General features: G+C 38.8%; 1 protein-coding gene across 1 annotated transcript in view; it reads left to right on the forward strand.

The window, feature by feature from the left end:
- Window positions 1-1,360: 1,360 nt before the first annotated feature.
- POU2AF2 (POU class 2 homeobox associating factor 2) overlaps window positions 1,361-19,506 on the forward strand; it is a 79,153-nt gene continuing 61,007 nt past the window's right edge. Inside the window, exon 1 of the mRNA XM_058446242.1 lies at window positions 1,361-1,404. Within this exon, the coding sequence (XP_058302225.1) occupies window positions 1,361-1,404 (44 nt within the window). The remainder of the gene's footprint in view (window positions 1,405-19,506) is intronic.

Below are 19,506 nucleotides of genomic sequence, written 5' to 3' on the forward strand. Positions count from 1 at the left end.
CTAATCATGGCTCTGCCTGTAAAACAATGCCTGTCATCATTTCTTAAGAGCTGACAGGAAGCTAACTCACTCCAACCAATGATTCCCATGCCCCATAACCAGCCAGTCTGTTAGTGTTCAGTGTCTACTCTCCGTAAGACATCTTTCCTCTCACCTGATCCTCTGCAGAAAACCCAGAGCTCCCCAGTTCTGCTTACTGTCTCTAAGCACCAGTCTTCCCACACCCAAACCAGGCCTGAAGGTCCTTGTTAGAAATTAAAATGCAAAAGAATCCCTCTCTCCCTCACCAAAATGGAGCAAGGCAGAACCAACCAGGTCATCAGTGGACACTTTCAACTTCAATACAGTCCTGCCACTCTCTTTCCTACACTCCCCCCAGTCCAAACCTTACCCCTCATTCAAGGCCAAACCTAGGTCTTGGAAATCTGTGGAGTCTTTCCCCAATACTGGATCCCACACAGATGTCACCTTTACCATAACCCTATGGCATTCTTTATGCTACCTGATTACGTCTTGCCTCATACCATCCACTGTTTCGTATGTTAAACATATAGCAATTTAGTAATTTGCTCAGGTTTTATAACGCATTGCATTCCAGTCACAATATTGTTATGAATTGAATGTTTGTTCCTCCTCCCCAAAATTCATACATTGAGATTCTAATTCCTAATGTGACGATATTAATAAGTGGGGACTTTGGGAAGTGATTAGGTCATGAGGTTGGATCCCTCATGCATGAAATTAGTGGCCTTGTAAGGAAATATACTAAAGCTTTCTCTCTCTCTCTCTCTCTCTCTCTCTCTCTCTCTGCTCTTCTTTCTGTCCACGTGAGGATACAAACAGAAGACGGTCATCTGTAAACCAGGAATCAGGCTCTCACCAAAACCCAGCCATGCTGATGCCTTGATCTTAGATTTTCCAGGCTCCAGAACTGTGAAAAATAACTGTTTAAACCACTCAGTGTATGGTAATTTGTTACAGCAGCCCAAACTGACTAAGAAAAACACAACTGGTTTTTAAAGCATTATTAGAGCTTATGGATCTAACCAAATGTAGTAGTCTCTTGGAAGAAAAAATATGTATATATTTATATATGTACTATGTTCACATATATGTATTTTAATAATGTTATCATTGCTGACATTTTTCTAAATAAGACACATTTCTTTATGATAAAATCTCAAACACCTTAAATCTTCAGCAAAACTCTAAGGTCTTAGAGGGCAGGAACTGGGTTGGGTACTCCTTTATTAAAGTTCCACACTCCTACAAGGCACATGTTGAAGTAGAGTTTAGGAGTGACACGCCTGGATGACGCATGATGAAGGGACTGGGAAACTGAGGTAGGCCATTGAGGGACATGGATCTGGCCGAGAGAAATGGCAGCAGGAAAGTTCTCATAAGGTGAGGCAGGTCTTGAGGAGGCAGAGATTGTTGCTAATGATTAAGCCTGTCTGTCTTCTGTATCAGGCATGTTCACCACAACATTGGAAACTGTCAACTAGGCTTTGCTTAGCTCATTAGGGATCTCTTTTTTTATTTTGAGACGGAGTCTGGCTCTGTTGCCCAGGCTGGAGTGCAGTGGTGTGATCTCAGCTCACTGCAACCTCCACCTCCTGGATTCAAGCAATTCTCCTGCCTCAGCCTCCCAAGTAGCTGGGATTACAGGCACATGCCACCACATCAGTTAATTTTTCTATTTTTAGTAGAGACGGGTTTCACCATGTTAGCCAGGCTGGCCTCAAATTCCTGACCTCACGTGATCCTCTGGTCTCAGCCTCCCAAAGTGCTGGAATTACAGGCGTGAGCCACCATGCCTGGCCCTCTTTAAGGACCTCTTAAAAGACAAAAGCTCTCTAGGAAAATAAAGGGAAGGTATGTCTCGTTATTTGGTCTTAGGCTTGTCACTAATGAAGACAACTGGAAGCACTCTGACACTACGAGAAGACCAGGGAGCAGGTCCTCTGCTCAGACATATCAGTGCAGAACACAAACTTGAAGCCGGGCTTTCATGAGAGTTTTGGTTCCTGCGTCCCCAGCATTTCTATAGTGCTGGTACACAGTAGACATTCACTGAGTGTTTGCTGAATGAACTAATGTTAGCAAGTTGGTGCCTTTTGGAAACATGCTACCTTGTCTCTGGTTAACTGACCAGGGCTTGAATACTAACTGACTTGACTTGAAGGTGATGTGAACTGTGTGCATGCTGACTTCAGTGGAAAATTTCATTTCTTGGAAATGCTATGAACTGAAAAACCAGCTGCATGGTGAAAATACAGGAAAACGAATAGGCAGAATTGAATATAAACCAGAGTAAGACCTGTATTGAATGGATGGTTCTCTAATTTCTGCTTAAAATAGTTTCTTGTTAAACCAAATTTTTGAATATTCAAATAAATACTTAAATACACCTTTAAGTATTTAAATAGATGTAGTTACCAGAAATGTCTTATCTTCACCAAAGACTCAATGAAGACACAAAGCCACATGGCAACAGGTAAAGCCAGGAGGAGGATATGCCTTCATGTCATCTGATAAGACTTGGGGCACTGACCCCAAATAAGTTCCAGCCTTAATTCCTTTGTCTTAGCTCATCACTAACTCTTGGGTAAATTTGAGAAGTCGTCAATAATTTCCAAAAGAATTATGAAACTCTATTAATTTAATTTATTATTTCAGTATTTTTTGAAGCCACCACCTTTGTTGTTATATATTTCATGCTACACAACAGAACAAAACTTGTTCTTTCATAAGCATCAAATTTTAGTAAAATGCATAAAATGTGGCGGTTTATATAAGCATCAAGAGTACTTCTTAGAACAAATATTCCAAAAAATATAAGTTTAATTGTAGATACATGTGCATAAAGTAAGCAAACACACTTTCAGCAGTACATGAAGGTAAACACCCTCAGAACTTATATTTGCATAGAATATAATCCCAATGGAATGCCATGTTGAAATAATAAAAATATTTCCTTATGAAGTATTAGATAATGCCTAAGCCAAAAAGAACATGACTCAGCGTGATGCAGCCAAAACAGAGACATTTTTTAAATACTTTTTAGAGGAGTTCCTTAGTGAATTTTAGTCGTAAATTCTGAATATTTTGTGTGCACCCTACTCTGACAACAGAGGTTATCAAGTGCTCCTGGTTCTGGATTCTGCTGTTGCAGACAGCCAGGCCTCCTAGAGGACTGGAACATAGAAAACTATTGGCTCAGATGAAGATACCACATTAGATTTTTGAGGACCCAAAAATGAGTAAGAGCAATAAGCCTAATCCCTCTCCCTGGGAACTGTCATAGTTCAAGGGAAGATCATCCCCCTACAACGGCATCCTCAGAGAGGTGTCAGGACCAATCCCATCAGCCTCACACTACACTTTCTCTGTACTACTCCCTATACACCTAATTCTGACCTATTCCCTTCTCCCACAAATCCTTCAAATGGGCCCTTGGACTTCCCAATCTGCAATTTACAAACTCTTCTGTGTAATCTACTTGTTCTTGTGTCTTAAGTTAAAACCTGGCTCTCTCTTGTAGACACACTCTGATCCTCTTCCCTCTCAGCCCCCTGGAAGCAGCCTCACATACTTTAGTAGGGGTCTTCTGGGTCTCCCATGACACTCCCATGCCACAAACAGCCTTCACATGTTCTTGATCTTGCCACCTTCTCTCTCTACTCACTGCTGACAGCTAATCAACCTGTAATCGCTTCCCTCATTTTTTTGAAGAATTTGACCCTGGCCACAGAAACTTTCGGTGTTCCAACTCATTATCATTCTCTGTGACTTCAATAACCACATGAGAGAAGCAAAAATACATGGCAAAAGGCTCAATGTGACTAGTAATCAAGCAAATGCAAATTAAAACAAAACCTCATCAGCTCCAATGCTGATCAGATTTGCAAACTTGTTAAAATTATAAGCCTGACAATGTCAAGTTTATTGAAGATGTGGATGCACAACAGTTCTCACACACTGATGGAACTGTACCTTGGTACAGCCACAGTAGAGAGCAATTTTGCAGTAAAAGCCAGGTTAAAGATAAACATAGCCAGAAATGTCGCTTCTAGATACCTGCCCACATGTACAAAGAAACCAACATTGCAAAGGTGATTTCAGAATTGTATATTCATGCAAAACAACCCAAATGTCCATCAACAGGTGAATGGAGAATTAATTGTGACTTATTCGTACACTAAAATCGTAGATACAATTTAAATACAGTTAAAAACAATAAAAACATGAAGTTAGATAATGGTTATCTCTGGAGTAAATAAGGGGGTAGTGGGGCTTGGAACAGGTACAAATGGGGCTTCCTCTGTATCTATTTAATATTACACCTTATTTACTACATTAAAAAGGAGAGAAAGAAACAGGAAACAAAGAAGGCAAAAGAATTGAACCTGAGTAACAGGTAAACGTTTTTTAAAAAAGATAAAAATGTTCAGCCAATTCTCCTTGGTAACAAGGTTGGAAACCTTGGATAATGTAAGAATTTCAAATATGTCCTAGCAATATAAATGTCGTATACGTAGGAAAAAGAAAAGATGTTTGGCAGTTATTCAATTAATTTTATTGGTATTAGACATCTAAAATTAAAATCTGCATTAAAATCGCTCATGTGAAGAATAAATTATTCTTAAATCTTTAATATTGATCACAATTACCAAATAATAGTCAAATATCCACTACAACTACACTTTGTACTATAGGGAAATAATCTTATGCAAGTAAAAATTCCTAAAATGTTCAGCAAAAAAAGTAATTTGTTTCTACACCTGGGCTTACTTAAGGAGAGTAATGCTTTATTTATTCAACATCATTGTGAAATGATGTGTTTCAAATAATTTTACACCTTTAAGTGCCAAAACATCTTTTTTAAAAATAATTATAGCCACTTGGATTGGAATCATCTTTGGAAAGCTATTACACACTTGGATATTTTTCTGTCTTTTTTAAGCAATAGATAGAAAATGATTAAAGTTTTTGTTTGACCTTAGGTCAAGATCAATTAGGCTGCTAATGTCATTTGTATCATCATTCCAAAGAACCCTTACCTTTGTCTCCAGGAAATATATGTAGTAGTAGTTCCCTTCATACTTCCGGCTGCTAAACAATAGATGTTTCTTGGGAAAATTTGCTCTTTCATATCCAAGCTATTACTTCAGTCAATTTCACTGAGCTTGAGTAACATCTATTCACAAATACATATTTGCCAATATCCCTTTTTTCCGTGATGTTTCAGATTGATCTAGCCCATACTTCATAATTACCTTCACCAAAATCAATAGCTGTAATCTGTATATAAGGACTGTTTGTCCCAGCAGTAAATGACTTTAGAGTTGCAGGTGTTTAATTGTTGTGTCTTTTTAAGTCCATGTCCTTCTTTAGTCTCATGCTGTCAGTTTGCAGCAACAGCTTTTCTATTTCTCCTGTCTAATTTGCTGTTTCCAATCCATCCTGGACTAGGAAATCTATTTTAAAGTAATAATACATACGCTGTGACTGACAGGCCCAAGTCTTTCCTATGAGAGAAGTGTGTAAACTTGGGTACAATAACCATTTCCTAAGCTCTGCATGTATGTCTATTTCTTGCTCCTCTGAAATGCCACAGAGTAATCCAGTTGCTAGAGGCTCCCTCTAAGTAAGCCATTGCTAAGATTGGCACCACTGTCTGCAACTGAGAGGTGAATCAATTCTAGTGGCTCATCTGTACCATTATAGAATTTGCCCTTCTTTTGATTCCTCTTCTAGATGGATAAGATGGCATTAGACACCGCTGCTTTTTTATTCTTGAAAATTTTTAGATCAAATTCTAGTACTTGGGAAATTTTATTAAAAGACTCCTGACAGACTGATAGCAAAAGCACTCATTGTAATTACCACTCCATGCTGGATTTTATGAGTGGCCTACCAGCATTTATTTAATTCCACTTATTTCCAAACCAACAAAAAGTTTAAATTTCCAAACCAACAAAAAGTTTAAAAAAGATTGTTATGCTCTGTAAGCCAGTTGTCAGCAAAGAACAGCCTGCAGGCCAAATGCTGGCAGTTTGTGCAAATACAGTTTTTTTTCAAAGCTCATTTCAATCGTTTACATATTATCTAACATTGCTTTTATCCTACAATATCAAGGTTGAGTGGTTGAGACAAAGATTGTATGGCTCATGAAGGCTAAAATACTTATAGAAAAAGTTAGTTGCCCCGATCTAGGTTAACTAGTCACCTCACCTAAACAGGTTTACTTCCACAACGGGGCAAATTCCAACAATATCTTTCTTTTTCTAAATGGAAAAGATACGAAATAATCAACAGTCTACCAGGCAAATGCTTATTAATGAGCCACTTCAATGTTGTTGGTAAATCCTTAATGTCTGACATTTCTCCCACAGGACAAAACAAGTTATAGGCAACAGTGGAGTTTACGCAAGTACCTCACAAGAATTCCAATGATGACATCCTCTAACTGCAACAAAAGTGCATTGGAGAATGCACATCATAATTTTATCTGAGACATAAAATTAGATAAGAGATAGAAAACTCTTTAAGTAATAATTGTGTTATACAACACAAAGCATAACTGATGTAGTGTTAGACACACAGTTTGTAGGAAATTCTACAAACACTGAGAAATGACTGGTAATTAACAGACTGTAACATCCTTAAGGCAATCTACAGTTTATACTATTTTTAAAATAAGACATAAACATTATTTGGAACTACTTATATTTTATCTGGGTTGTATCACTACAATACTAAGAAGAGGAAATACAATTCCTTTCTAAATTTGATACAAGAAAATAGAACTAACCCCTATGATTTAACTGTTATGTTTTATGATGCATATCAAGGACTTGCTTGAAAGATATAATTATAATGTTTGAGGGAACATGATTTGACTCATGTTAACCCAAATCCATGAAATAACTTTTTAAATGTTATATGAGTTCCAACATATTTATGTATGTAGCACATATGTTTAACAAGCCTATTGGGTGGGATTTCATTAAAATTCAACTTTATTTTTGTCTCCCAATGCCCTTTAAAACTATTCAGTGAATTAAGTTTTGCCCCTGCCTCAGATGAAAACTTAGCAGGTCTCATAAGTTTTTTATTCATTTTAAGGTAATAGAATTGCCATGGTCACTTAAGAACAAAATTCAGTCTCATTTCAAAAACAGGCGAAAATATTAATCAACATTTCAATCTTCACTCCACTAATAATTCCTTACTAAGGGCAGGTACTATATTGGGTATCTAAACTTAAAAACAACCTTAAAAGCTACAATAATCAAGACAGCGTGCTATTGGTGAAAGAATAGAAACATGGATCACAGCAGATTATATCAGAATAGAGGACCCTAAAATAGACTTATGCAAACACAGTCAACTGATCTTTGAAGTAGAAATAAAGCCAATTCAATGAAAAAAGGATAGTCTTTTCAACAAATGGTGCTGGAACAATTTGATGCCCATATCCAAAAAAGTCAACCTAGGCTCAGACCTTATACGTTTCACAAAAATTAACTCAAAAGGGATTGCAAACATAAATGTAAAATATAAAACTATTGAACTTTTAGAAGAAAGCATAGGAGAAAATCTAGGTGACCTAGGGTTTGGCAATGAGTTTTTAGATTCATCAAAAGCAAAATCCATGAAAGAAAATATAGATCATAAGTTGTACTTTCTTAAGATTCATAATTTCTACTTTGCAAAAGACACTGCTAGAGAATGAAAAGACAGCCAAAGACTAGATAAATCTTTGCAAAATACATCCTAATAAAGAACTTACACACAAAGAGCTCTTAAAATTCATCAGTAAGAAAACAACCTGCTTAAATAATGGGCCAAAGATCTAAACCTATACCTCACTGAAGAAGATATACAAACAGCAAATAGAACATAAAAAGATGCTCAACATCATTTGTCATTAGAGAATTTCAAATACCACTACATACCTATCAGAATGGCTAATTTTTTTAAAAAAAATCACAATACCAGTTGTTAGTGAGAAGGGGAAACAATGAGAATTCTCATTCACTGTTGTTGGGAATGCAAAATGGTACAGCCACAATAAAAGAGAATTTGACAGTTTTTTACAAAGCCAAATATAGTTTTATGTGCTCCTAAGTATTTACCCAATTGAGTTGAAAGTATGTCCACACAAAAACCTAAACACAAATGTTTATAGCGGCTTTATTTATAATTGCCAAAAATTGGAAGCAACCAAGATCTCCTTCAATAGGTGAATGAATAAACAACCATGAAGCATTCATACAATGGAATAGTATTCAGTGACAACAAGAACTGAGCTATCAGAATGTCGACTTGTGGAGGTGGAGCAAGATGGCGGCAGAGAAAGCTCCACAGATCACCAGCCTCCCACCCCTAGGAAACCAAATTATCAGCTATCCACACAGAAGAAAACACCTTCATACGAACCAAAAAGCAGGGAGCACTCATAGTACCTGGTTTTAACTTCATATCGCTGAAAGAGGGACTGTAGAGACAGAAAAAATAATACTAAGCCTGGCACGGTGGCTCACACCTGTAATTGCAGCACTATGGGAGGCCAAGGTGGGTGGATCACTTAGGCTCAGGAGTTCAACATCCTGGGCAACATGGCAAAATCCCCATCTCTGCTAAAAATAAAAATTAAAAAAATAACCCCAGGTGGTGATGTGTGCCTGTGGTCCCAGCTACTCAGGAGGCTGATAAGGATCACTCGAGTCTAGGGAGAGGCGGTTACAGTGAGCCAGGATTGCACCACTGCACTCCAGCCTGGGTGTCAGAGTAAGAGCCTGTCTCAAAAAGAAAAAAGAAAAGAAAAAACAATCCTGAATCTCTGATGCTACCATGTAGCAGCAGTGGCAGCCATGTGGTGCCGAGAGCATCTCTTGGCACTGGGGGAGGGAGAGCACAGCAATTGTGGGGCATTGGACTCAGTGCTATCCCTTTAGAGCAGAAAGAAAACCCAGACAAAATTCAGCTGATGCCCACCCACAGAGGGAGCATTTACACCAGCCCTAGCAAGAAGGGAATTACCAATTCCAGTGGTCCAAACTTGAGTGCCCACAAACTTTGCCACCAAAGGCCAAAGTGCTCTCAGTCTCTAAGTAAACTTGAAAGGAAGTTTAGGACATAAGGACTGCAATTCTTTGAGTCCTAGGGCTAAACTAGGACCAGAGACAGTGGACGGGGTGGGGGCATACAACGTACTGAGAAACTAGCTGGGGCAGCCAAGAGAGCTATCTCCCCTAACCCTGGCATCACCCCTCCCCTAACCCAGGCTATAGAGCTCATGGCTTCAAAAGAGACCTTTGTCTGTAGCTTGAAGAGAGGAGAGGGAAGACTGGGGAGAACTTTGTCTTGCATCTTGGATACAATCTCAGCCACAGCAGGGTGGGGCACCAGTCAAGTGAGGCACCCCCTTTCACGCCCTAGCTCCCAGACCACACCCTGGGCCAGAAAGGAACCCACTGACTTGAAGGAAAAAATCCAGACCTGCCAGCATTCATCACCTGCTAACGAAACAGCCGTTGGGCCCTGAATAACCAGCCATGATAGCCAGGTACTACATAAATGGCCTTGGTGAGCCTCTGAGACTTGCTGGCTTCAGATACCAACACCATCACACGGGGCTGGAGCACCAAGTGGGCTCTTGGGGTCTACAATTTCAGGATTTGATTCTTGGATGGCATTTCTGGACCTGCCTGGGCCAGATGGGAGTCCACTGCCCTAAATGGTAAGCCCCAGGTCAGGCAGCATTCACTACAAGCTGACTCAAGAGAACTTGAGCCTTAAAGAAACATCCGTGGTAGTCTGGCAGTACTCCTTGTGGCCAGGGTTGGTGATGGCTATGGGGTGAGGCTCCTCTGTCTTTGGAAGGGAGAGGGAAGAGGCGGAAGGACTGCTTCTTGTGGTTTGAGTGCCAGCTTATCCACAATACAATGGAATAAGAGGTAGACTTCTAAGCTTCTTGACTCTAGCCCCTTACCCCCAGATGGCACTTCTTGACCCACCTGGGGCCTGGGGGACTTTGCCACCCTGAAGGGAAGGGCATAGGCCTAGTTGGCTTTGCCACCTGCTGATGGTAGAGCACCAGGGCCCTGAGCAAACATAGGAAGTAGATAGGCAGTGGTTATTGCAGTCCTTGGGCAAGACCCAGCCCTGTGCTGGCTTCAGGTCCCAGCACAGTAATGGTGGTGACAGCCAAAGTGGTGCTTCTGTCACTCCACCCCCAGCTTTAGGTGGCTCAGAACAGAGAGACTCTATGTTTGGGAGAAAGTAAGGGGAGAGAACAAGAGTATCTGCCTGGTAATCTAGAGAATTCTCCTGGATCTTGTCCAAAACCATCAAGGTGGTACCTCTACGACTTTGCAAGAACCACAGTGTTACTGGGCTTGGGGTGTCTCCTAAAGCAGAAACAGCTTAGATCACAACACTCAAGTTCTTTCAAATATCTGGAAAGCCTTCCCAAGAAGGGCAGCTACAAATAAGCCCAGACAGTGAAGGCTACAATAAACATCTAACTCTTCAATGCCCAGACACCAAAGAACATCTACTAGCATCAACAGCATCCAGGAAAACTGAACTAAACAAGGCACCAGGGACAAATCCTGGAGAACCAGAGATATGTGCTTTTCAGACAGAGAATTCAAAAAAGCAGTGTTGAGGAAACTCAAAGAAATTCAAGATAAAACAGAGAAGTAATTCAGAATTCTATCAGATAAATGTACAAAGAGACTAAAACAATTTAAAAGATTCAAGCACACATTCTGGAGCTGAAACTGGCATACCGAAGAATGCATCAGATTCCCTTAATAGCAGAATAGATCAAGCAGAAGAAAGAATTAGTGAGCGTGAAGACAGGCTATTTGAAAATACAGTCAGAGAAAACGAAAGAAAAAAGAATTAAAAAAAAGAAGCATGCCTACAGGATATAGAAAATAGCCTCAAAAGGGCAAATCTAATGGTTATTGACCTTAAAGAGAAGGTAGAGAAAGAGATAGGGGTAGAAAGTTAATTCAGTCCGGGTACGGTGGCTCACACCTATAATCCCAGCACTTTGGAAGGCCAAGGAGGGCAGATCACAAGGTCAGGAGATCAAGACCATCCTGGTTAACACAATGAAACCCCCTGTCTACTAAAAATACAAAAAATTAGCCAGGCGTGGTGGCATATGCCTGTAGTCCCAGCTAATCGGGAGACTGAGGCAGGAGAATTGCTTGAACCTGAAAGGCAGAGATTGCAGTGAGCTGAGATCACACCACTGCATTCCAGCCTGGGTGACAGAACAAGACTCCACCTCAAAAAAAAAAAATTAATTCAAGGGGATAATATCAGGAAATTTCCCAAACCTAGAGAAAGATGTTAATGTCCAAGTACAAGAAGGTTATAGAACACCAAGCAGATTTAACCCAAAGAAGACTACCTCAAGGCAGTTAATAACCAAACCCTCAGAGGTCAAGGATAAAGAAATGATCCAAAAAGCAGCAAGAGGAAAGAAACAAATAACATATTAGGGAGCTCCAATATGTCTGGCAGCAGACTTTTTAGTAAAAACATCACAGGCCAGAAGAGAGTGGCATGATATATGTAAAGTGCTGAAGGAAAAAAACTTTTACCCTAGAGTAGTATATTCAGTGAAAATATCCTTGAAACATGAAGGAGAAATAAAGACTTTCCCAGACAAAAACAGGGCCATTTCATCAATACCAGACCCATCCTACAAGAAATGTTAAAGGGAGTACTTAAGTCAGAAAGAAAAAGACATTAATGGGCAATAAATAATCACCTGAAGGTGCAAAACTCACCATTAATAGTAAATACACAGAGAAACACAGAATATTATAACACTGTAACTGTGGTGTGTAAACTACTGTTATCCTAAGTAGAAAGGCTAAATGATGAACCAGTCAAAAATAATAGCTACAACAACTTTTCAAAACAGTCAGTACAATAAGATATAAATAGAAACAACAAAAAGTTAAAAAGCATGGAGACTAAGTTGAATTTTTTATTACTTTTCTTTTTGCTTGTTTGTTTATGCAAATAGTGTTAATTTGTTATCAGGTTAAAACAATGGGTTATAAGATAGTATTTGCAAACCTCATGGTAACCTTAAACCAAAAAACATAAAATGGATACACAAAAAGCAAAAAGAAACTAAATCATTGCAAAAGAGAAAATAATCTTTACTAGAGAAAGACAAGAATAAAAGAAAGAAGGAAGAGAAGACCACAAAACAACCAGAAGATGGCAGGAGCAAGTTCTTACTTATCAATAATAACATTGAATGTAAATGGACTAAACTCTCCAATCAAAAGAGATAGACTGGCTGAATGAATGAAAAAACGAGACCCATTGACCTATTGCCTACAAGAAACACACTTCATCTAAAAAGACACTCAGACTGAAAATAAAGGGATAAGAAAAGATATTCCATGCCAATGGAAACCAAAAAAGAGCAAGAGTCATATCAGACAAAATAGATATCAAGACAAAAACTCTAAGATGAGACAAAGACGGTCACTATATAATAATAAAGGGGTCAATTCAGCAAGAGGATCTAACAATTTTAATTGTGCAACATGTGCACCCAGCATTGGGCCATCCAGATAGTAAAGGAAATATTATTAGAGCTCCAGTACAATAATAGCTACAGATTTCAACAACCCACCTTCACCATTGGACAGATCTTCCGGACAGAAAATCAACAAAGAAACATCAGACTTAATCTGCACTATAGACCTAATTAATCTAATATATATTTACAGAATACTTCACCCAAGAGCTGCATAATACATAGTCTTTTCCTCAGCATATGGATCATTCTCAAGGATAGACTATACATTAGGTCACAAAACAAGTATTAAAGTATTCAAAAAAATTGAAATAATATCAAGCACCTTCTCTGACCACAATGGAATAAAACCAGAATTTAAAAACAAGAAGAATTTTGGAAACTATACAAATACCTGGATATTAAACAGTATGCTTCTGAATGACTAGTAGGTTAATGAATAAATTCATAAGAAAATTAAAAATTTCTTGAGACAAATAATAACAGAAACACAACATAGCTAAATCTATGAGGCATAGCAAAGTACTGAGAGGGAAGTTGATAGCTATAAGTGCCTACATCAATAAAGAGGAAAAGCTTCAAATAAACAATTTAACAATGCATCTTTAAGAACTAGAAAAGCAAGAACAAACCAAATCCAAATTAGTAGAAGAAAAAAAAAAAGATCAGAGAAGAAATAAATGAAATTGAAATGAAAGAAAAAACAATACAAAATATCAATGAAACAAAAAAATGCTTTTTTGAAAAGTTAAACAAAATTGACAAATCTTTTGCCAAGCTAAACTAAGAAAAAGAGACAGAAGATCCAAATAAATAAAATCAGAAGTGAAAAAGGAGACATTATAAGACATACTGCAGACATTCAAAGGATTATTAGTGGCTACTATGACCAACTATATGCCAATAAATTGGAAAGCCTAGAAGAAATAGATAAATTTGTAGATACATACATGCTATCAAGATTAAATCCAGAGGAAGTCCAAAACCTGAACAGACTAATAACAAGTAATGAGATCAAAGTCACAATAAAAAAGTCTCCTAGAAAAGCAATCTACAGATTCAGTGCAATCCCTATCAAAATACCAATGACATTCTTCACAGAAATAGAAAAAAATCCTAAAATTTATGTGGAACCACAAAAGACCCAGATTGGCCAAAGATATCCTAAGCAAAAAGAACCAAACTGGAAGAATCCCATTACCTGAATTCAAATTACACTACAGCGCTATAGTAAACAAAACAGCACAGTACTGCCATAAAACAGACACGTAGACCAATGGAACATAGTAGAGAACCCAGAAAAAAATCCACACACCTACAGTGAACTCATTTTCAACACAGCTACCAAGAACATGTGATGGGGAAAAGACAGTCTCTTCAATAAATGGTGCTGGGAAAACCAGCACCCGAATGCAGAAGAATGAAACTAGACCCCTATCTCTCACCATATACAAAAATCAAATGAAAATAGATCAAAGACTTAGATCTAAGACTTCAAAACATGAAACTGCTACGAGAAAACATTGCAGAAAATCTCCAGGACATTGGTCTGGGCAAAACTTTCTTGAGCAATACCCCAGAAGGACAGTCAACCAAAGCAAATGTGGACAAATGGAATTACATCAAGTTAAAAAGCTTCTGCACAGCAAAGGATGCAATCAATAAAATGAAAAGACAACCCACAGAATGGGAGAAAATATTTGCAAATTACCCATCTGACAAAAGATTAATAATCAGAATATATAAGGAGCTCAAACAACTCTGTAGGAAAAATCTAATAATCCTATCAAAAGACAGGCAAAAGATTTGAATAAACATTTCTCAAATGAAGACATACAAATGGCAAACAGGCATATGAAAAGATGTTCAACATCATTTATCATCAGAGAAATGCAAATCAAAGCTACAGTGAGATATCATCTCACCCTGTTAAAATGGCTTATATCCAAAAGACAGGCAATAACAAATGCTGGTGAGGATGTGAAGAAAAGGGAACCCTTGTATTCTCTTGGTGGGATTGTGAATTAGCGCAACCACTGTGGAAAACAGCTTGGAGTTTCCTCAAAAAACTAAAAATTGAGCTGTCATGTGATCCAGCAATCTCACTGCTGGTATATATCCAAAAGAAAGGAAATCAGTATGTCAAAGAGATATCTGCACTCCTATATTTGTTGCAGCACTGTTTACAATAGCTAAGATTTGGAACCAACCTAACTGTCCATCAACAGATGAATGGATAAAAAACATGGTACATATACATAATGGAGTACTACTCAGCCACAAAAAAGAATGAGATTCTGTCATTTGCAACAACATGGAAGGAACTGGAGATCATTATGTTAAGTGAAATAAGCCAGGCACATAAAGACAAACATTGTATGTTCTTACTTGTTTGCGGAATTTAAAAATCTAAACAATTGAACTCATAGACATAGAGAATAGAACGATGGTTACCAGAGGCTGGGAAGGATAACGGGGGTTGTGGTGGGGAAGATGGGGATGGTTAATGGGTACAAAAAAAATAGAATGAATAAGACCTATTATTTGATAGCACAACAGGATGACTGTAGTCAATAATAACTTAACTGTACATTTTAAAATAACCTAAAGAGTTTAAGTGGATTGTTTGCAACTCAATGGATAAATGCTTGAGGGGATGGATACCCCATTCTTCATGATGTGCTTATATCATATTGCATGCCTGTATCAAAATATCTCATGTACCCCATAAATATATACACCTTCTATGTACCCCCAGCAATTAAAAATTAAATAAAAATTTTATAAAAGAATTGAGCAATCAAGACATAAAAAGACACGGGTTGAATCTTAAATGCCCATTGCTAAGTCAGAGAACCCAGCCTGAAAAAGTGAACTACTATGATTCTAATTATGTGACATTCTGGAAAAAGCAAAAATAACATAGCAATAATAAAAATATCAGTAGTTGCAAAGAGTTTGAAGAATTTTTGGAGGGTTGAATAGGTGAAGCACAAAGGTATTTTACGGCAATGAAACTATTCTCTCTGATACTGTAATTGTAAATATATGTTGTTTTGTTTTGTTTTGTTTTTAGTCCATATAACTTTACAGCTCAAAGAGTAGAACTTGATATAGGCAAATGTAAAGAAAAAAAAAAAAAAAAACCTAATTCAGGAGATGAAGGGAATCCCAAGATGAAATGCAAAATGTAACAAAACAATCTGACAATATGGATGAAACAACCTTATTGAATTGAACAAGGGAAGGAAAAACAGTGCTAACCTATTTTGGAAATGAGTGGAGTCTATAAGAGTAAAGGCAAAATGAACTGTACATAAGCACTGCACTCTGCTTGATAAAGTGCTTCCCATAGGGGTACAGGTTAACAATGTGGAAACCACTATATATGTGTACTGAAAATGAACAGTTTTGTAAATGAATGACAGATGACAGCAGCCAGACTTCTCACAGTTGGCATGGGAGTTTACTGATAAGCAAGAGGAAGAGGCTTAAAGTGATCCACGTGGTAATGGATTAGATTGGAAACGTCAGTATAAACTCATGTTTGGCTTAATATGGACACAAATGGTTTCATATAGAAATATATACACACACACACATACACACACACACAATACACAATATCTTTGCTTGCTGTCTCAGCTAAAAGGGCCTAGATGCAATGATACCCCAGTAGCAGTAAACACACCTATCACTCATATCTTGAGTTCTAATATTATCCTTCGATAAAAGGATCCTTGGAGAACAAACTGGTTCTAGGACTGAGGCAGGAAACAAACAAGATGAGCCTGGAGCATTTTGTAATGACTAAAAGCAAGGAAGTGCTCAAACACACGCGTGCATGCCAACACACACGCACACTCCCATACCTCACACATGCACATAGTGATGAGGGCAGGTAAGAGACATGGGAGTCACTGAAAGAACTGCCAGTGGTCAAAGCTGGAACAATCTGAGAAAATAGAGTAGTATTGGATTATAATCCAAAGTATTAAATAAATATCCATGAATCCATACTGATATAAATGACTGAATAAATAAGTAAATGGCAGAGAAGAGGCAAATATCTAGGTAGGATTCCAAATAATTTATGTAGATATTCCACCCTCAAGGGTGGACATAGTGACTTCCTTCCAAAAGTACTGTACTCTCCCCCTTCCTTAAAGGTGGGCTGGACATAGTGACTTCCTTCTAAAGAGTACAGTATGGAAAGGGGGGGGGATACAGTAGCTTCACAGTGGAGAAATCTGAATAATACCTTAGCTAAGTGATCAAGATTAATATTAACAAGATAAGTCACCCTTGATTTTAAATACCCTTGATATAATGAGACGACAGTGGTACTTTACCTCTGTGGTCTTTCTCCCAAAAAAACTATGACCCCAGTCTCATCATGAGAAAAACATCAGAAAAATCCCCATTGAGAGACATTCTACGAGATACCCAACCAGTATTTCTCAAGACCGTTAAGGTCATCAAAAACAAGGAAAGTCTAAAAAACCTACCACAGCAAAGAAAAGCCTAAGGGGGCATGACAGCTAAAGGTAATATGGTATCTTGTGTAGGATCCTAAAACCAGAAATGAACCTTTGGTAAATACAAATGAAATCTGAATTAAGTCTAAACTTTAGTTAATAATAATCTATCAATATAGGCTCATTAATTGTAACAAATATACCAAAGTATGGTCAAGTGTTAAGGAAACTGGTGTGGGATATGTGGGAATTCTCTGTACCATCTTCATAATTTTTCTGTAAATCTAAAACTTATAAAAAATAAATTTTACCTAGAAAACTACAAACCTAATGATGTGCATACTATTACTACGCCCACTTTATAGGGGAGGAAACCAAATCATGGAGAAAATAATTACCTCCTCACAGCTGCCAGAGCTGGGATATGAACCAGTCTGATTGCTGAATCTGTGTTCCCACCCACTATACTCCACTGCCCCAAAAAGCAACTTGCTGCTTTTTTTCTTTTTTTTTTTTTGAGATGGAGTCCCTCCTTGTCGCCCAGGCTGGAGTGCAGTGGCGCCATCTCGGCTCACTGCAAGCTCCGCCTCCCGGGTTCACGCCATTCTCCTGCCTCAGCCTCCCGAGTAGCTGGGACTACAGGCGCCCGCCACCACGCCCGGCTAATTTTTTTGTATTTTTAGTAGAGACAGGGTTTCACCGTGTTAGCCAGGATGGTCTCAATCTCCTGACCTCATGATCCACCCCCCTCAGCCTTCCAAAGTGCTGGGATTACAGGCGTGAGCCACCGCGCCCAGCCGGAACTTGCTTCTTTCCCCATCTTTACTAAGGGCTGTAATGACATCGGGGAAGGGGATCTAGTGAGTGCTTTCTCTCTTTCTCTGCTGGTATCCTCCCCATCCACCTACCAGCTTTGGGCCAGGAAGGCTGAAGCAGAAAGGGAGCCGAAAGTACTGGAAGTTCCTGCTTGGCTGGTAACTGGGAACGACTGTAAGTTGGCATCAGGCTCTCTGGGTCCAACATGCTTAAAGCTGAAGGTGTTTCCATGGGCTGTTTGGAGGTTACTTGTGGGGCTCCGACCAAGGTCCCAAAAAGTAGGTATTTTTCTCCATATCCCCTCAGCTCTGGCTCTTGGCAGTTTATGTCCTGCCAGGCTGTTCCCTAAGGCAGGACGTAAACAACTCTACCCCATCAGCACCAACAGCTGAAAGTCCAGAGAAACACACAGTACTAGACTCTCTACTCTCTCTTTGCTGCCATAGCTGCCTTAGATATCTGAGGTGTTCTCTACCTGCAAGGAACACACAGGGTGCACTTTTAATCACCCGAAGCCCCTCTCCTCCCCCTCCCCTCCCCTCCAATTAGGCTGGCAGGGAGGAAGCAGGTGCATTAACACACACACACACTCTCTCTCTCTCTTTTTTTCTCTCTCTCTTACTCTAGGGTCAAAGCTCAGCTTTCTCTAGTGAAATACTGTGCACGAAATCTAATCCTCATACTTTGCACTTGATCTGATTTAGGTGATCCAAGAATTGTGGAACCATTTTTTTTTTTTTTTTTTGAGACAGAGTCATGTTCTGTCATCCGGGCTGGAGTGCAGTGGTGGTATTTTGGCTCACTGCAACCTCTGCCCCCCGGGCTCAAGCAAATTTCCCACCTCAGCCTCTCAAGTATTTGGGACTACAGACGCATGCCACCACACTCGGCAAAGTTTTGTACTTTTTCTAGAGACTGGGTTTTGCCATGTTGCCCAGGCTGGTCTTGAACTCCCAGGCTCTCACCTTTGTCTCCCAAAGTGCTGGGATTACAGGCATGAGCTGCCACGCCCAGCCATGGAACTCTTCATAACCATTGCTTTTGAAAATCTTGTATTTTTTTTCCCACATCTCATTTTGGCAAACCATATCTATTACCTTAGTTGAAACTTGAACTTTGATGCCCTGGGCTTTTTTTATTGTTATTGCTTTTTAACTGTTACTTTAGGTTCAGGAGTACAGGTGAAGGTTTCTTACATAGGTAAACTCATGTCATGAGGTTTGTTGTACACATTATTTCATCACCCGGGTATTAAACCCAGTACCCAATAGTTATCTTTTCTTCTCTTCTCCCTCCTTCCACCCTCCACTCTCAAGTAGACCCCTCAAGTTGTTCCCTTCTTTGTATTAATAAGTTCTCATTTAGCTCCCGCTTATAAGTGAGAGCATGCGGTATTTGATTTTCTCTTCCTGCATTAGTTTGCTAAGGATGATGGCCTCCAGCTCCATTCATTTTCCCACAAAAGACATGATTTCATTCTTTCCTGAGTTAATGTCCTGTTATGTATGTATATAAGCACATATTCAGGGACCAAGAAATACTTGTGAGATAGCTTAGTCATTAGACAATACTAAAGATAAACCTATAACTTTATATGTTACCTCCCTAACTAGATTATAA

The sequence above is a fragment of the Hylobates moloch genome, unplaced genomic scaffold (assembly GCF_009828535.3).
Source record: "Hylobates moloch isolate HMO894 unplaced genomic scaffold, HMol_V3 SCAFFOLD_11, whole genome shotgun sequence".
NCBI classification, from domain to species: Eukaryota; Metazoa; Chordata; class Mammalia; order Primates; family Hylobatidae; genus Hylobates; species Hylobates moloch.